Genomic DNA, 18961 nt, shown 5'->3' on the forward strand with positions numbered 1-18961 from the left:
CAAGGGCAACATACGTAACCTAAACATCTGTACCCCCATAATATGCTGAAATAAAAGAAAAAATAAATAAATAAAATAAAATAGCACACCTAACTTCCTAAACCCAGAAAGTATGTGAAATGTAAGGAATGGGGGAGATAAAGCAGAAAGAAAGATGGAAGGGAGCCAGGAGAAAGGAAAAGGGAAAAGGAAAAAAATTCAGCCTGGTGCTTTCTATTAGTCTAAAAAATGATAGATACTATGACCTGAGCTCCAGATAATTGGAATCTTATAGTAGAGACCCAGTTTCTTGGATACACAAACCTAACACACATTAACTTTTCCTCACATCTCAAATAGCCAACGTGGTTGTCCCAACTAGAAGGTCTTACTTCTGAAAAGCTGTAATTGGACAGTGAAAACAATTAGAGGTGTGAAGATAGGGACGACTGTTTTTCCAGTGATATGTACCAAAACACATCATGAAAGTCATTTTTACTGAAACACATTTTAATTGAAGACTTCTAAAAGATTTTTTTATTTCTTTATTTCTTGGAAGTGTTTCAACATACCCAAGAACTGTGTGTGTCAGGTTTCTTGGAAACTCCAGGACACAGTGTTATTTATAATTGTCATCTCTAGTTAATTATAGACTGATTGTATATTCAAATAATGTTATCTTTTACCACATAGCTCTGTTACAGATTAGTGTTCTGGAGAGAAAGTAAACTTCTCAGGTAGGAAGTAACAGAAAGAAGATTTTTATACATTTGTTTTGTAAAAAAACACCCCCTTTGCTTCATTAACAACACGATTTTGGACAAAATGGCACGATTTTGTCCATATAATCAACTGCATACTAGGTTCTTAACCTTGTACTTGAAAGTATCCATACCTTATAGGAGATCATAAAAATCTCAGTTTTTGTCATCCTGATCCCAGCAGGCAATGATAATACAATAGAGACCCAGTGCACTTGGTTGAAATGAGGAATACACCAGAAGTCTCCAGCCTATTCCCCTCACTCCAAATGTAGTTATCCTAAGAAGACTATGCCTATACTGTAGTATATCTGTTAGAAATGTATTTCACTACATGCATCAGGAAATCGAAATACAGTAGTTTAAACAAATAGTGTTTAATTTTTCTTACATTAGTGTAAGAAGTTTGGGAGTAGGGGGTTGGTTCATTAACTCAATGGTATCAGGGTTGAAATCTTTGTGATTCTTTGGGTTTTTCCCTTTAGGTCACAAAATGGTTGCTACACCTACAACTATTCCATCCACATGAAGGCAGGAAGATTCAGGAAGGAAAAGTTTTCTCTTTGCTAACTTCATTCTTCATTCATATAGTGATGTTTCATTCCTCTTCTCAAGGTGACTTCCACAAACATCTCATTAATTAGAATTGGGTCTGGCTGTTGGGTAGGAAAAGGCAATTGTCAGCCACATTATTAAATGATACCAAAGCTCACAAATGCTTCCTTCATGAAACTAGTTTGTTTTGTTTGTTTTATAATTGTTGCCATCTATCTATCTTTTGCTCTTCCACTATCACATGTCCAGGGCCTTAGACCTTGTCTGGGATTCATAAAGAATTCAATGACAAGCATATGCACAAGAAAACATTGTTTGATGACAGGTTAAATCTATGAAAGTGTGTTCACACACATGCTGTATACGTGTTAAGACTGACTTCTGTATTGCTTTTCTTATGTAAAACAGATGTCACTCACAAAAATAAGCATGCAAATATATGCATATATTTCTTAAGGTAGGGAATTTATTCACCAAACATTAATTACCTACAGTGTACTTACAATATAAACATATATTGTGAATTCATCTCTAACTGTAAATAATAGCTGGAAAAATGTCTTACTTTTCCTTCTGAGCTTCAGCAAAAACTCTTTGCAGATTTCTATAAAATAAGGTGAAAATTTGGCAAATAACATGTTTATTTTAAATGAGAATTTACTCAATAATGGCACCAGTTTCTCCTTTTGATTATTTGTCAGTCATATTCATAAGAAGCCTTACCACAGATTATATAGGCTGATTGTAAACAAAGGTTAATTTTATTACTCTGGCGCTTGGAAACTCTTCCATTACAACCTCCTCTTTTCTGTCACTGTCAACCCTTTTCTTTTTCCCTTTAACAGAGTGCCAAACATGAAATGACAGTGACCAATGTTGACTTAATGTGGATGTTTAATAATGAAAAAAAGTGTGTCATTCCCAGCATTAGTTACAAATGGCAGTAAGTGTAGCGGATGGCAGCCCTGTAATAATTTTACATCCATCATTCTTTCCTGATGCGTCACTGGCTATCTGATGGATGGGGCCAGCAGTGTTAACTCTTCAGAAACCGACACAGGGTGTGTAGTTCAGCATTATCTAACACATGCTCCCTTCCCTTAGATAAGGAGAAGGCCTGTGAGGAATTGCGAATTACAGGCTTTGCTTTGAAAAAGTGAATATGAAGGAACTCGTGCCTCTCCATTCAGTGGAAGATGCTTCAATTAATGATGTATGGATGGCTTTTGTAAATGTTGCCCTTAGCTAAAATGAATTATAGAAGTCAAATTAGAACTAGATGTTTCAATGGCTAGAGAAAAACTTTACAAAGGACGTAGACATGTTAGGTAAATCCTTCTGAAGGAAATGAGATAGATCTTTCCAACAATGTGGAGATTTTACTTAGGGGGTGTGTGTGTGTATGTGTGTGTTTGTTTAAAGAAAATGTTGCCAAATCTTTTAAATCCTCTAGTTAGAATTTGTCTAGGAACAAATTAAAATAACAGCACTGATTAATATTTTCTCGTTATAAAAAACATATTATTTTTATTCTCTACATTTACATATTTATTTGGTGACTTTAATTAAAAGATATGCAAAATCTGAAGTTGAACATGTGCCTTCTTACTATTGGAGTCTCTCTACTTTGAAAATTTATATAAAATGGATGGGGAACTGCTTTCTAGGCAACTGCTTATTAGAAAATCTAGACCAGCTTTTTATGTTCAAGTTGGCATTTGATCCTTAGGTTTTCTTTGCTTTTGTTTTTCATTCATAAAACCTTCTTAATTCTGAGTATCTTAGCTAGGGAACACTTCTTATGGGACAAGAGGGGAGAGGAAAACCCCTTGGTGAATATTATCAGCACAGAGCAGCCAGTTTTCAAAGACCATGACAAAAAGGCAAAGAGGTATTATGTCATCACCCATCCACCACTCGATATGTCAGCCTTTCAATAATTCCAATCGACATTCTCGACAGGCTGATGCAAGTTAAAGGGGCTGTTTGTTTCTAGAAATTGAGTATAGGCTGTCTATAGCCTTTTGTTCCAGACGGTTTTCTTCTGTGTCTTTTCATTTCTTTCCTTTTCTTTCTTTTCTTTTTGGGGGTATTTAATTGAAATACATGCCGAGTTTGCAGACTGCAAAGATCAGAGCTGTTTTCGTCCAGCAGTGGTAACTATGCATTAAACATTTTGATTTGTTTGAGCTTGAAGTTTAGTCCTTTTTTGCCATTTGCTTCATGGAGTTTGTGTATATTTACAGCCTCTGCATTTAATGGCCACATGCCTTATTTTCACAGATGGCCAGTGGAAGACTTTTTCTTTCTCTTAGTATAGCCCGCTTTCAGTTTTGCTACATTTGTCACAGTGCCACTACTTGCAGCTAGCAAGTGCCCACGCTTGGTGGGGAGCAATTATGGTGTGAGTTTTTAAGGAGCTTTTTAAAGGTTTTTTTTTTTTCCAGTAAACTTTTTATGGTTTAATTTTCAAGCCTAGAAAAGCTGTGCATGTTTTCAAACAGAGAGTCTTGTGTTCTTTACATCATTCTGGTAGAGGGGTTAGTGCAGGATGGTCCAATAAAATGAAGACTCATAGGGCATGCCAAGTGGGGTTTCAGGGAGATACCCACAGGCCTCTCGGATGATTGAAATTGTCTATTTGTTTAAGGATTCAAGGATATGCTCACAATAGTATTCCTGAAAAAAGCAAGTTCAAAACACTATATAGAGAATGATCTAGGTATTTTTAACTTATACTTTCATGATTTATAGATAAAAGACTAAGAGAATATATAATAAAATGTAAACAACAGTTATGCCAACATCATGGGGTTATAAATTTACATATGTATGCCCCTGAACTTTCTAAATTTTCAATAAGTAACATAAGACTCACTTTCATTATTGGACCAGAAGTGTTAATTTGAAAAACCTGGCCTATCAAAAAATGGTCTTTCTTTTCTTTCTCCCTTTATCCTTTCCTCCTTCTTGAGATCAGATAGCTGTCTTCAAGACAGTTACACAGTAAGACACTGAAATAATTAAAAAGAAGTTTGTTTTTCAGTTAACCCTCTTTTATTTAGTAGATGTATGGTATTCTTTATTGTATTTCTTGCAAGCTATTTTACCAGATACGAATTACAATTATCAAGAAAATATTCTGAATTTAGCATTTATTTCAAAGGGTCTCATCTAATCTTTCCTGTCATACTTTTTCTCCTCTTTTACAAATGAGAAAAACTTGCTTATGTCTGTGAGTCACAGGAGTAATAATGGCGATTGGTATTTAATTCGTACCTTCCAATTTTCAGTGCTTCCTCATCATATTTCAGTCCCACTCTGTAATATAAGTAAGAACAGTGTTCTTTGTTTTAAAATTTTTTTACAGCTTGAGATTTGAGAAGATTAGAGGAATTCAAATGGTAGATCAGTTTTTGAACCTAGCTTTTTAATGGACCGTGGAGAGGGAGTTCCAGAAAGGAACCTGGTGCCTGTTCAATTAGCTTGTGCCCCAGCATTGGTCATGTGTATTTGTATTTGTTAGCACATTTCTGAAAATCTCATTTAAGCAAATACCATCGCCACAATTTGTACATCTTTTTTTTTTTCCAGTACTTTGTTTTTCCTGTGTCTGCTCCTTTCCTAGCTCTTCCTGTCTTCGCCACGCACTGGCCCCTTCACTAGAGAATGAGCTAGGAAAGCAAAAAGAATATACTCACTCTTATTTACTTTGCTTCTCCTAGCAGCTCTGATAAAACACGTGATGAAGTTTTAGCTGTTTATTAAAATAAGATATTAAATATCTATTCTAATCTATCTTTTTCTCTCTCTGCACCTAAAACTACCACGGATAATTGAAAAGTGAACTATAACCCTGATGTGGTTATTTCCATTTGTCTGACCCAGCATTTCCGAACCAAGCCATGAGTCTTTAAAATAGTCCAATTATATTTATTTGACTGAAGTAACTATTGGCTAGTGAAGCCACATTTATAAGAATACTGACAGTTTTATAGCTTTTATTCCTTGAAAAGGAAAAATTAAAGAGAACAATCCTATATGTTTCTGTAGCTCAGTAACTGAATTGCACATTGTTTATAGAACAATTATCATCAGACAACATTCTAGTTTTCTGTTTACATCTGTGCATTCCTCCCACCTACTGGACATCCTGTGTCAGTTATGAATTCTATTATTTTTCTTTACTGGCCTCCTAATTTTCTTACATTAACCCTTCTGATTTGACTCAGATTGTACAGTACATCTGTCTGCCCAGGTTTGAAAGAAAAACAAAGTCTTTTTTTTAGACATTGGCTGAATCCTGACCACATATACAGAATTTGAAATCCCAGGGTTTAATTTTTCCTGTCCTGCCTTCTTCCCTCTTCTAGGTGTGCCTACCATAAGCACCATGATGACAAATAAGCAAGGGCCAGTATTTTACTGTGACAATAGTCATATGTAGCTTTTTTGTGAATTATTTGTTTTTTACACGTGCCTTTGAGTGGCTTTTTTATACATTACACACCTAGGCCATAGAGACTTTTCTCCATGGCCGTGTTTTCCTATTTTAAGGACTTAATAAGTAATGTTAAATTTGACATATAGCGTGTCTTTAACAAAGTACCTGAATTTGTAAGTCTGATTATTATTGGGCAGTCTTCTCCCAAAATACATCGGAATAGCTATAATTTTTCTTCATAATTTGACATATCTTCCTTGAATTTAAGAAAAGACTTATGGAATTCTTTATTATAAATGGAGCAGCTTTAAGTATTGAAGCTTATCAATTAAGAACTTTTGAGGAAATTATCATTTATGGATAATGAAAATATACAGTTATGATAAATCACACAGGAAAGAGAAAATCAACAATAGTTATGATTACATAAGTGTCTTAACCTCCATAATTAAAAAGAATCAAGACCACTTATTTGTGAAATATTTATCAAAATATTTTAGTTTTGTTATATAAAGTCCAATGAACTAGGACATAAAATCATAGAATTGCAGATTCGAAAGAAAATGAAAAAGGCATTCAATTCAACCTGTCATCCAGTCTTGAATTGCCTCTTCAACATTTCTGATATTAGACTACCAGCCAGGTAGTCATATGGCTACTACTTGAAAACCTCTACGGAGGTGAAATTCTATACATCCTGAAGCAGCCCGTTCAGTGGATAGACAGCTCTATTAGATAACTCTTCCTTCAGTGGTCTGAAGGACCTGGTAACTTACCACCTTTGATCAGTGTTCTATCTTGACTACATATAACCAAATTATTCTCTGTTTCATGAATAACAGATCTTGATTCTTTTTAAACATGGGGGTTCTTAAGGTATTTAAAGGGTGACTACTGTTGATCTCCTATTCCCATTCAACTCAAATCTCTTTTTCAGGGTCCTGTGTAATTTCTCTATCATGACAACAAGGATATTGGTAGGTGCATAATCCATAACTGAGTTAAGTTCAAACAATTGTTATCATTGAGATCCCTGGTTTGCATTCCAGTTCCTATAGAAAAAGAAAAAGAGGGCATAATAACTATTTTTTTAGTGAGTTATCTTCTTCTTGTTACCACATCCTCTACTAACTGCTCTTAACTAATCTTTATACTAGTCAGCCCCATCTTTCCTGGAATACACATAAAATGCTCAGGTCGTTATTCCTCAGGTTTCTCTCTTCATTCATAAAAATCAGAATTAGTTATTTGTCATCAACTTTGAAATATTTCTTCCACTTTAAAATCAATTCTTTAAAAATCATTAATAATGATTCATCAATATTATTGATAGTCAATTTACTATCTTGGAAAGTTATTCACTTGGACTAAAACTCTTGAATTCATAGAAACTGTGTGTTTCTAAATCATACGATCTTCAACTTTATAGTACTGCTTAAGAAAACTTGATCTGCTAGTACATTTCACTTTGATCAGATTGCCTGATGAAACTAAGCTCCTAAGAAGTTTAGTCAGAATTCATGCTTCAAGAAACTTTTCATGAAGCTGGCTTCCAAATTTCATAAAAGGAAATTTGATTGTGGAACAAAATTATGGATTCTCATTCATGAGAGAATCTCTGATTTAGAGGGGAAAAACATCAGGATTAGATGAGGCTGAACTTGTGGATGACTGGACCAGAGGACATCTATGGACCCTTCTAACACCTTAACTCATATGTCCCTACGATTCTCTGATGGAGAAAATGAATGGGAAAATATTCCTCAAGGCCAAAGCGTCTGTGGATATTCTAACGGATAAATTCACACCTGACAGGGGTAAAATTAGTGAAAGATTTCTTCAACTCGTCTTGTTAGTGTTAGAGAGAATTGTGTGTTTGTGTGTGTGTATTATATATAATTTATACATAATTTACAAGAAAGTCTTTTCTCCCATTTGTGCTGTTAGATTATGTGGGTGGATGGTTATTTTCTAGAAAATGGAGATACCAGTAAGCAAGAGTGAAACTGAGAGGCTGAGGGGGTGGACACATGCATTGTTGCTTTATATTTTACTTAAGCCAATGAAAAAAAATCTCCAACTGATAAATTGTTATGACATTAAAAATAATCTTTCATATTCTTTGGTGGTCTGTGAGGTTCACGTAATTGGAGGGTTAAAAACCCTTTTTGTTTCTTATTTCTTCTCGTGTCATTAGTGTAGTAGAAGACTATAAAAAAGTGCAGCCAGAAGGGGTTTAACTGTTACTGAGTCAACATTTGACAGTCACACTCTATTCTGTCATTTCATGCATGTGCTTTTTATGAGTTTTATAGCTTTATTTCAGTGATGTCCATTATGATAGCTGATCCACAGCCCCCGTCTCTCTCTTTATGTATGTGAGGCTGGTGAGGAGCAAAGCTCATCACTTACACGAATCCCAATTTCAGGGAGCAATAGAAGATTTATCTACTCATGCGCTGTTTAGTTTAGGATTAGGTAACTAAGGAAATGTCTGCCTTCTCTGAGGTACAGTTGTGTGTTCTTTTGTTTTGCCCACTCTATAAAATATCAAGAAAGGTCCATTTGAGCCTTTGCAAAAACTGAATTTTTAGGTTGTTTTTGTGAAAGTTGAAGTAATGGAGTAGGGAAAGTTTTCAATTTGAGTATGTACTAGGCTTATATTATGGAACTGAAATTCATCATGCCTGAGTATAAAATGGAAAAAAATAATGATTAAATACATTGCAGTAGATGATAGACAAGAGGGGAAAAATTTCAACAACATTTAGAGTTGTTACTAAAATTCTCTTTTTTAATGCATATTTGTCTGACCATAGAGCAGCAGTCCCCAACCTTTTTGGCACTAGGGACCGGTTTCATGGAAGACAGTTTTTCCATGGGACAGGGGCAGGGGCGCAGCGGAGCTCTGAGCCCAGTCCCTAACGGGACGCAGACAAGTACCGGTCCGTGAGGCTCGGGGGTAGGGGAACACAGCCATAGAGAATAGAGAATCATAATCATAATAGATTCTTAATACTCAATTAATCTATAATTTTTATATGTTAGGAAGAATCTTTATCTTTTCAATTTTCCACGTTGGGATTTTTAAAATATTAAAAGCATATCTATCTTAAATTTTTCAAACTAATGAGAATCTATCATATATTCAACTGCCATATTGCAAATTAGGATTCTGGGACTCAGGGACGTTAACTGATTTGTCTAAAGCAATATGGCTAATATATATGGCAGAGTTTGGTTACAATGTGATGTCCCTGATGCCAAAACCCTAACCTTAGATATGTCATCTTCCCATTAATCATATGGCCTTCAATCATTCAGAATGGTTTTTGATATAGAAAGTGTGGATCTATACCGACCACTTCTAACCAACTAATTGCCCACTTCTCTAGAAATTTCATGTCTCTCCTTGTTGATTCCCACTGTAGCCTTGTGTCAGTTGCAAACAATACACACGGTGTTTTCCATTACGCAAGTCATTGGAGAAGTCACAGAACACAAGACCTGCTACCAACTTCTCCAAGTAAATATTAATACACTAATATTAGTTCTTTGGATGTTGAATTTTAGAAGTTATTCAAGTCCAAGAAACTATATGGTCTACAACTTTCATTTCTTCTGTAGACAAGATACAATTCACTTGGATCTTTTTCAAGTCAACATAGAATCAGAAGATTTTTCAAGTAAAAACAGACTTAACCTAATGTTTCCCCTTGATCTTAGCAAACCTGCAGAATTGTGTAAGATTTGATTAGCCAGATAAGACTCATCTATCCAATTGGTTGATATCCAATTGTTAGTTTTTATTCAAGAGAGAAAGCATACAGGTCGTCTTGTTTGGCCCTTACCTATAAATCCCCAGGACTTTTTCGTTGTGACTACTTTGTCGTAATCAGTCTCTTTGTGCGCTTTACTTGTGAGATTACTCAGAGCAGTTCAAAATTTTGGCAAGTATTTCTTTAAATATGTTTATTTTTCTTTTATTTTTGCTTTCTTTCTAATAAAAAGAAGGTAGAGGAGAGAAGATCAATGAATCTTGTCATTTTTAAATCAGCATTTGAATAGTAATGAGAGTGCAGTAAAGTATACGCGCTACGCTGGATTTGTGTTCCAGAATACCGAACTTAAAATGCGGGAATGGGATGCTAGTTTTCTGTACAGATTCCTGACTAACATGATTTAATCAGAGCCAGTTAGAACTAAGATTATACGATTGGTGAAAATTGTCACCCATGCCCATCAACATTTAGTTCTTTTTCCCCAAACTCATTTTCTTTGGTGTTTCCCATTTTCAACATCTTCCCACTTACCTCTCTTCCTACCTATTATCTACTGCCTTTGTTCTGTTTCAGCTGCCTCTATTTAGAAAAGATGAATTATAAGAACTTTGAGATTCAAAATATCACCTTTTCCAGTAGTATTTGCACATATGAAAAGAGGCTTGTAGAACTTTTTTTATTTTCATTACTTTTTTTTTTGGAGACAGAGTCTCTCTCTGTCACCCAGGCTGGGGTGCAGTGGCATGATCATAGCTCACTGCAGCCTTGAACTCCTGGGCTCAAACAATCCTCCCACCTCAACCTCCCGAGTAGCTGAGACTACAGGTGTGCGCCGCCATGCCTTGCAAAAAAGAGGCTTTTGGAAAAGGAAATATTTAACCTAAAGAACAGAATCTCAAATGGTTGCATTTTAGACGTGTACATAGGTGAAGTCTTTGGGGGAGGAGACAGCTGGGGACATGGGGGATGGAAAGGGGTAGTGGGAGGGATTTTTCCAGTGTACCAGCATTTCTGCTTTATAACATTTGGCCGATTCTTTCTCCTATATGCCTGAGTAGGTTGAATTTAAACTTTTGAGAACTATTCTTAATTCCAGCTCATTCTTTTGGTGGCTCAATATTTTAGCTAGACTCCTGTCCACATATAAATTTACACCTACCTCTATACATAATAAGAACTGCATATCAGCTTTAACTATAGAATCAGTTTTCCTATGGAATTATAGGTTAATTATTTTCCACTTTGGTTATTATTATGTCCTCACATTAATTATTTCTTCTGAATTTACTGTCTGCTAGTTTTCCTAAAATGTGGAAATGTTACCACTTTGATTTATATGCTATTGTAATGCATTTTAATTAAAGGCACACCACCTGTTCTCCAATTCCTCTAATCACCTCTCCTTTTTCCTGTTCACATGTCTGAGAATTAGCTTAAATGGCTATACAAAGGGTTCCAAAAAAGTGCAGCTTGCCATGTTAACTTCTACTATCTCCCACTGACATCCTCCTGAGAAGTATAGTAAGCTCCACTTTGGGGTAGCTAATTGAATCCTTTTATTATACTATGTGCTTTAGAGATGGATATTTAGAGTTTATTTATTCTAAAAACTGATTGTGACTTCCCTGCTCATCACTTGCTCATTTTAGTCTCTTGGTAAGATGGCACAAGATCCATAGAGCTGAACTCAGAACCTTAGAAGTTGCTTAACATTTCATTCTTTTTCTACTCCAGTTGCCTTCATTTTGCTTTTTCTTCTTGAAAGACTGCTTCAGAATGGAAAACTCTTTGGAAAATATGTGGTCGTATCGCCCTCTACACTGTTAAATCAAAACCTGAGAGGTGATCAAGACCCAGTACCTCCCCCAAAAGAGAGTACAATAAAATCTTCGTTGACACAGGGACTATCAGATCATGTTGATGGAATGTGGCAGGGTTTTTTGTTTGTTTGTTTGTTTGTTTGTTTGTTTATGTACCTGTTTTTTGTTTTAACAGCTACATTTACAGAAAGTCTGTTAAGCCAGTGCCCTTGGTGCTCCTGAGCTCGGCTGAATATATACAGCAAACTCTCTCAGCAAAGGAAATCAGGAGCATAGAAAACAGCTGAAAACACCAATGTCATACACAAAACAAATTGGGTCAGATTCTACATTTTTAAATATATAACTTCTTTCAACTTTAATACTATATAAATCTTTTGAACCAAAGTTAATGTAAGTTATTTGTTTCCAGTTTCCCTACTATATTTTATACTGATTAACAATTTAAAAATGTTTTTCTATTAAATAATGTACAGTCTTTAATAAATAGAGTACAGGAATTCCAAGGCCACTGACTTAAGAGAATTTTTAATCTAGTATGTACATTGTAATTTTGTCAGAGATTCTGTAGAGATAAAGCATGTACCATATTAAGAATTTCAATGTCCCCTTAGTTCTTGGTGGGAACATTAGTTAGGCCCTTTACCTATAATACAATTATCTTAAATAGTTGATTATTTTCTATGAACATTTTATTGTGTCAGTAGCAGTTCTGAAGTATATGAGGTTCACTAGCACCATTCGTGACGGTTTTCCTTCGAAAATGAGGTGAATAACTATCCAGAAACATGAGCAAACGTTCTGAAATCCAATAGATGCTTTTCTTAAAACTGTTTTGAAACCACATCATCCTCGGAGCAATGTTGGAGAGTTCAAGAGAAAGTTGTCAACCCTTCATTGTATGCTTTTTCTGTTCCTTAAAATCACTTAGTTTCTTAATTTGGAAATAGTTCAATATCTCTTGTGATTTGAATTAAGCATTGTATTTTTCTTGAAAATAATTTATTGTGTAATGCCCTGTTCTCCATGAATGTAAATCATGTACTGCAGGCTTTTAAATGACTTGATGTCTCCTCAGATCTAATTTTGGTATATTTGTATCTCAAATAATTCGCCAACTCAATATTTTGGCTTAGGAATCCAAATCAAATTGTGGTCCAAGTAGCAGGCACTCACATTGGATGTACAGAGACTTGACAAGCAATTAGCAATGAATATTTAAATGTCTTCATTACCCTTGCATGAGGAATGCAGATGGCATTTGGGAAGATGGCAACCAGAGGGCACTACTGTGAATTATGTTTCTATCATTTGGTCACCTGACTATTGGAGGATTTTTCTCTGGGCCTCATGCCACTCCTATACTTCTACTGTTTGGCTAAAAATAAAGCAGACATTCCAAATATGAAACAGGTCGCTTCTGTGAAATTTCTGCACGCATCTTGTGATTTGGTAAGGTTGTCTCCAAAGATCTCCACATATGTCCTTTAGGTGTACCAAACCCAAATGCCATGACGTCATAGAGGTCTATATGAATCAAAGTTCCTTCAAAAATCCCGCTGATTTTTCCTTTAATTACCTCCGTGTAAGATACTGCACATGCAAAGGTAAAAAAAAAAATGAACATCCTGTCCTTTCCAGAAGCTAATGTAGTGTATATGGTCCAAAAAAAAATGTCTTCAAATAATTATAATTTCCAGATTGAACTCTCATTATAAATTTTTCTTTTAAGGAAAAAACAACACTGGAGAGTCTGACTCAGCAACTGGCAGTTAAACAGAATGAAGAAGGAAAATTTAGCCATGCAATGATGGATTTCAATCTGAGTGGAGATTCTGATGGTTTGTGAAAATTGTTCATGTATATTCCAGTAATGTGCAGAAGTGTGCATTTAGTGTAAATTAAAACTGCTAAAAAATAGACAAGACAGCCACCTCATACCTGAACATTACAATAAGAGGTCACATGTACTGAGCAGTTCCCATGTGCCAAGCAGTCCACTGAGTGCTTTGCGTAAATCATCTCACTTAATTCCTAGCACAACCTATGAGATGAGTATCGCTGCAGAGAGGGACTGACCCTTAAGAGTTTTGAAGTATTTTTTCCAAGGTCACAGGGCTCTAAGTGGCAGAAGCTGGACTTGAATTCTAAAGCAAATGCTCTTAATCACCATCTACCCTGTCTCTCACTTCCCTATTTCTTGTACCCAAATCACACTCTTCAGAAATTTGTATCTATCAGCTCATTTTTAAGTTTCTATTTGTCAAGCCATGATCAGAATACATAGCTCAAAGTACATATTCAAGATAGTTTTTTTTTTTTACATTTTTGATACTTTTCACTCCTTTACTATCTACCACACAGTCAAGTATGCTCTTACTATCTGTAACCTAACTAGAATCCAGCTGAAAATCTTCCTGCTTCCCTCATGTGCCTCAAGACTTGTGTTGTCTTTATTGTCTATGAACCTTCTAAGCATCCACAGTGACATCTAATTAAGTTGCTACTCTGATTTTAATAGCATAGCAAAAAGGGTAAAAGAAGAAAGTGCTGTTCTTATATAGTGCCCTGACTGGGAACCCCTCTTTAGTGTTGGGTGAAATACATGCATTTTAAGAGTCCCTTTGGTGGCACAGCCCTTAATGTTGCTGCTATAACAAGGAAGTTCCTTGCATGTAGAAAAGACTGCCCCAGGAAAACCAGTAAGCAGCATACTTCAGGAGAGAGGGGGTCCACTGGAATCCTCCAACATACACGCTACTCCCTCTACTCCAGCTGCTTTGGGCCAGTTCTACTTTTAAATCCAGGTCTGCACTTAGCCAAGGGATTAGCCAAACCTGAACATTTAACCACATAATTCTGTCAAAACTGAAAACCGATAGCCAAGAAAAATCTGCATTTTTCTTATTTAATGTATCCAAACATTTCTGTCTATTTTCTACTTCACTTGGCTGAAATAAACCTGGCCTAAGTGCATACAAAGAGCTTGTTTAGATTTGATGAAGTCACATAATGTTCATTTTATTGCTTATGTTGCTGTAAGGTGTAAGAACAAGAAAAGGCAGATGTGCAAATGATCATTTGCTAGTTACAAACCCATTTTAGAAAGATGTTGCCATATATTGCACTCATTTTGTCAATAAAAAGACAATTACTGGTAATAACACATTTCATAAATTTTAAGTTGTATTAGCATGATAAAATATACCCATAGTAATCAGCATTAAAACATCAAAGTTTTTGTTGCTGTTATTTGTTAAATTCAGTTGTGCTTATATGTGAAATATTTTCCATCTTTCATCAGACCAAAGGGCTTGTTATGAATGAGAAATAATGAGAAACTCCACCAACAGACATGCTGTGTTTTTTTGTTTACTAACATAGAGCTCTTCAAGTCTGGGTAATTTTGGTTAACTCCTATGCCTTCAAAGTAAGAAAAGAAAAGAGGAAGAAAAGAAGAAAACAAAAGAATGCTTTTATTGATAATACAAGCTCTACAAATCCCCAAAGTATTTTAAATATTTAGATATTACCAAAATAGATCTATTCCATTTTTTTTTTTTTTTTTTGTGATGATAACAAGTGAAAACCTGCTATCAGAATTCTACATTTTCTTCTGGTTCTCCTTATTTGCTTTGCCTAATCTCAAGTATCTTGGAAGCTGTTTAATCTGCTAAATCCATTCTAAGAAGTCCTGTAAGATTAGAAGAGTAAATGCGGTGTCCAAAGGTTTCATTGTGACTCTTGGGTTGTGTTTTATTATCAGTGAAGCTTACTGATTGATAAGTAACTATCAGTGGGTCTCTTTGAATAACCTTAGATGTTAGGGGAGAAATTCAGAGGAATAAATTATTTTTCTCACCTCAAACATGTGACAGTCGACCCCTTTAGAAATCACAGTAATATAACTATTCATTTGTTCTTTTCCCTACCATTTTACCTATCTTTTTAGAGGCAGACCTATCATTGCTACATCAGCATATATCATGCACAATTTCAAAGAGAAGAAAAGCATATTACAATGAAATATCTATATTGTATTTTAATTGCAAAATCTTATCTAGCAGTATGTTTACTTATGTAAACTCAGAGAGAGGAAAAGGGCCTGAGTACTCTATGTTCTGACAGGCTTTAAGTAGCAAAGATATATCCTCACCTGTAATCATCCATTCTGCCAAGAAGATTAGTGTTTCCTGGTTTTTTTTTCCTTTTTTTTTTTTTGAGACAGAGTCTCACTCTTTTTGCCCAGGCTAGAGTGCCGTGGCATCATCATAGCTCACAGCAACCTCAAACTCCTGGGCTCAACGATCCTCCTGCCTCAGCCTCCCGAGTAGCTGGGACTACAGGCATGTGCCACCATGCCCGGCTAATTTTTTCTATATATTTTTAGTTGTCCGGCTAATTTCTTTCTATTTTTGGTAGAGACGGGGTCTCACTCTTGCTCAGGCTGGTCTTGAACTCCTGACCTGGAGTGATCCACCCGCCTTGGCCTCCCAGAGTGCTCGGATTACAGGCGTGAGCCACCGCACCTGGCCTGAACTTCTTTACCTATTTAATATTTCTACAGTACCTGCATGACTGTTGATTTAATCTAACTCTTCTCTGCATCAAAAATTATACATTCAAGTTTCTTGTGACCTCTTGAAAGAAACTGGTGAAACGGTCCATAGTCCATTGAAAGAAAGGGAAAATAGATTAGAAATGGATTAGAAATACAAATACAACATTTGCCACCACAAGGCTTATCACAAAATCTTTATAAGCAAGCATCTGTCTTAAGAACTGGAAGTACCATTATCAGAAGTACTTTTTGTTTTCAGATATTTTAACAGACTAAAATACAGTAATGCAAGAGTTGCCAAAAGTTTTAACACTAACATGAAGCGATATTCCCTGTTTCAGGAAGTGCTGGAGTCTCAGAGTCAAGAATTTATAGGGAATCCAGGGGGCGTGGTAGCAATGAACCCCATATAAAGCGTCCAATGAATGCCTTCATGGTGTGGGCTAAAGATGAACGGAGGAAAATCCTTCAAGCCTTTCCTGACATGCACAACTCCAACATCAGCAAGATATTGGGTAAGAAAAGCGTTAAGAATTAAATAATATATGGAATAAATATCCTGTTCTATTTTCTGCAGTTGTGAGAGGATACTGGATTTGGAGGCCAGATAGTTCATGATATCTGCTTATCCAAAAAATAAGCATCATCACTGAAGATTCTTCTGATGGAAGTATTCTATGTTCATTGAGAAATGTGCCAAATTTCTATAGCTAATTTAGCTGTGTGTCTTCATACAAATTATTGTAATATTTTCTTCAAAAATCTAGAAATATTTTTACCAACACTGAGAAAAAAGTTGCTTTCACATGAGCCACTAGATATTGGTATTGACCATTTTTATTCTTTTTCTTGAGAGCTATGCACAGGTTATTGTTAATCTTAAGGTCTCTTTCTTCTTTTATCATCCTTTGTAACATGAGGATAAGGAGTTTTGTTTGTAGAATTCCTCATATTGTGGGGGTGAGGGTGGAGGTGGGGATGATGTTTGTGCTATAATTGAAAATCAGTTTAGATTCTCAGAACACAAGAAGATGTAAAGTGTACATTTTTAAATTCATACTTTTAGAAACCTTGGGTATGAAAAGTACTTTTAGTAATACTTAGTAACTTTTAATAATTTTCAGTATTATTAAAAAGGGAATTTTCTGGCCATTGCAGCTTTCAGCTTAACAGAAAACAAAACACACATTTACTTTACATGCATAGACACTGAAGCACACACAAAAAATGGGTAGGGAGAAATGGTAGCAATTATAAAGAGTCCTATTATAGACCAATTTTATCAATAGTCCCAGAAAAAAAAGAAGGGACAATTTCTTTTTTGTGTGCCATTCTTTTGATATTATTATCATTGTTGTTGTCATTATCATCTTCAGCTCATCACCATCTTTAACCTCATCTTCAAGTAGCCTGGTGGCCAGGTACTAGACAACCTAAGCAAATTTGGTTATTAATTCTCTGGCTTCTAAGAGATAAATAATAAAAACAGAATAAAAATACCTAACTCTATCAGAAAATTTTGACTCTACCATCTCTGATCTATTTTTTCTTTTTATGACTATATTCTGCTTTCCTATGAAATTTCTCATCTTTAGAAAACAATATACCTGTTTCATTTGGAAAAACTCTGGAAAAGAATACTTTATGTAAACATATCTCATGTTTCAATATATTAGTTACTCCCAAATTAGAAATCCAAAACTGTCAAAATAAAAATAAAGCTAAATACTAAGATTTATAAACTATCTTTATGTCACTGAATTCATGTGTCTGAGTACCAACAAAGTGATAATCACTGTTTAAAACTTCATCCTAAGTATAAGACAAGTATCAGTTTTGATGACATGAAATAATATTTGAGAAAATACAGCAAAAGCCTTTATGAAAAAGAGATGACTGGCTAAGGAAATTTCTTTCTGGTTTGAAGAAGAGAATATTAGAATGACCATATGATTATATCATAATAGTCAACATGAAAGAGAATGCTTTCTTATTTCAGTCTTTTTGATGAAATTGTATTAATTAAAGATATAGCATTTAGGAAAAAATAAAACACTGAGGTGTTTTGGACCTCAATATTTAGTCATAGCTTTAAATAAATAAATGATCTTCAAATATCCACGAGATCATTCTAAATGGCCCATTTCATATAAAAGTACGAAGAAAGCTTGATGTTTTCCTCTTTGCTGATTATTTTGGATAACAGCCTCCGACAGCATGCCGCTAATTCATTCTGCTTAAAACAGGCGCTTGAGCTGGGTTGACATTTTACGTAGTCTCTGGGGATCCTAGTTGACATTTTAAAGGGCTTCTAAGCATTTTATAATACCCTAAAATCTGGTTTTAATAAGCCATTCTGCTGAAATTGTTAACATAAGGAATCACCTTTTACTGCTTGGCACTAGATCAGGGGATGGGGGACATCTTTTTCTGATTAGATATACAGTAGTTGGAGTAAAATGTGCAAATTCATTACAGACCCCATGGAGATGACAATGCTGCTCAGTTCAAACTCTTCACTCTTAGTGTATTGCCAGATTTAGAAAGGAAAAAAACCCTTTTAAGACCTATTTTTTTTCTATTTTGAGCATCAAATATTTTAAATTGAAACTTCCTCTTTTGTCATCAGGGAAAATACCCAATTGTTCTTCTCTATTTTTCATTCTAAAAAGTCTACCTTTTGAAAACAACAGGGGCCACACTCCCTGTACGTGTCCAGGGTAAGCAACCAGCCACACCCAAGTCAAGTAGATATTTTCAGCTTTTTTGTTGATAACTAAAATGCTTTCCCACCATTCTCATCAAGTTTGTTTCGGGGGTTAGCACTGCAGCTGCATGCGGTTATTGTACCTCTAAAGCCATTGAAACCAAAACCAAACTTGTCAGTTGGTTAACCCAATTCGAAGTTACTATTTAAAACATGAAAACTGGGTTTTCTACTAAACTGAAACACTGTTCTGCCTTGTCATAAAATGTAGTAGTTAGCCATTTTGCCCCAGTTTAGTACTTAGGCTATCTTAATTCTTAATTTTAAAAAGATTTGTAATTATTATACAGCC

The 18961-nt window shown here is 35.2% G+C and overlaps 1 protein-coding gene across 6 annotated transcripts in view; it reads left to right on the forward strand.

The window, feature by feature from the left end:
* SOX5 (SRY (sex determining region Y)-box 5) overlaps positions 1–18961 on the forward strand; it is an 894001-nt gene that overhangs the window by 868111 nt on the left and 6929 nt on the right. For all 6 annotated transcript variants that reach the window (XM_012641046.1, XM_012641047.1, XM_012641045.1 and 3 more), the window contains 2 exons: positions 13074–13182; positions 16244–16417. In XM_012641046.1, coding sequence (XP_012496500.1) covers positions 13074–13182; positions 16244–16417 — 283 coding nt within the window. The remainder of the gene's footprint in view (positions 1–13073; positions 13183–16243; positions 16418–18961) is intronic.

The sequence above is a fragment of the Propithecus coquereli genome, unplaced genomic scaffold (genome assembly GCF_000956105.1).
Source record: "Propithecus coquereli isolate 6110/MARCELLA unplaced genomic scaffold, Pcoq_1.0 Scaffold16, whole genome shotgun sequence".
Classification (NCBI taxonomy): Eukaryota; Metazoa; Chordata; class Mammalia; order Primates; family Indriidae; genus Propithecus; species Propithecus coquereli.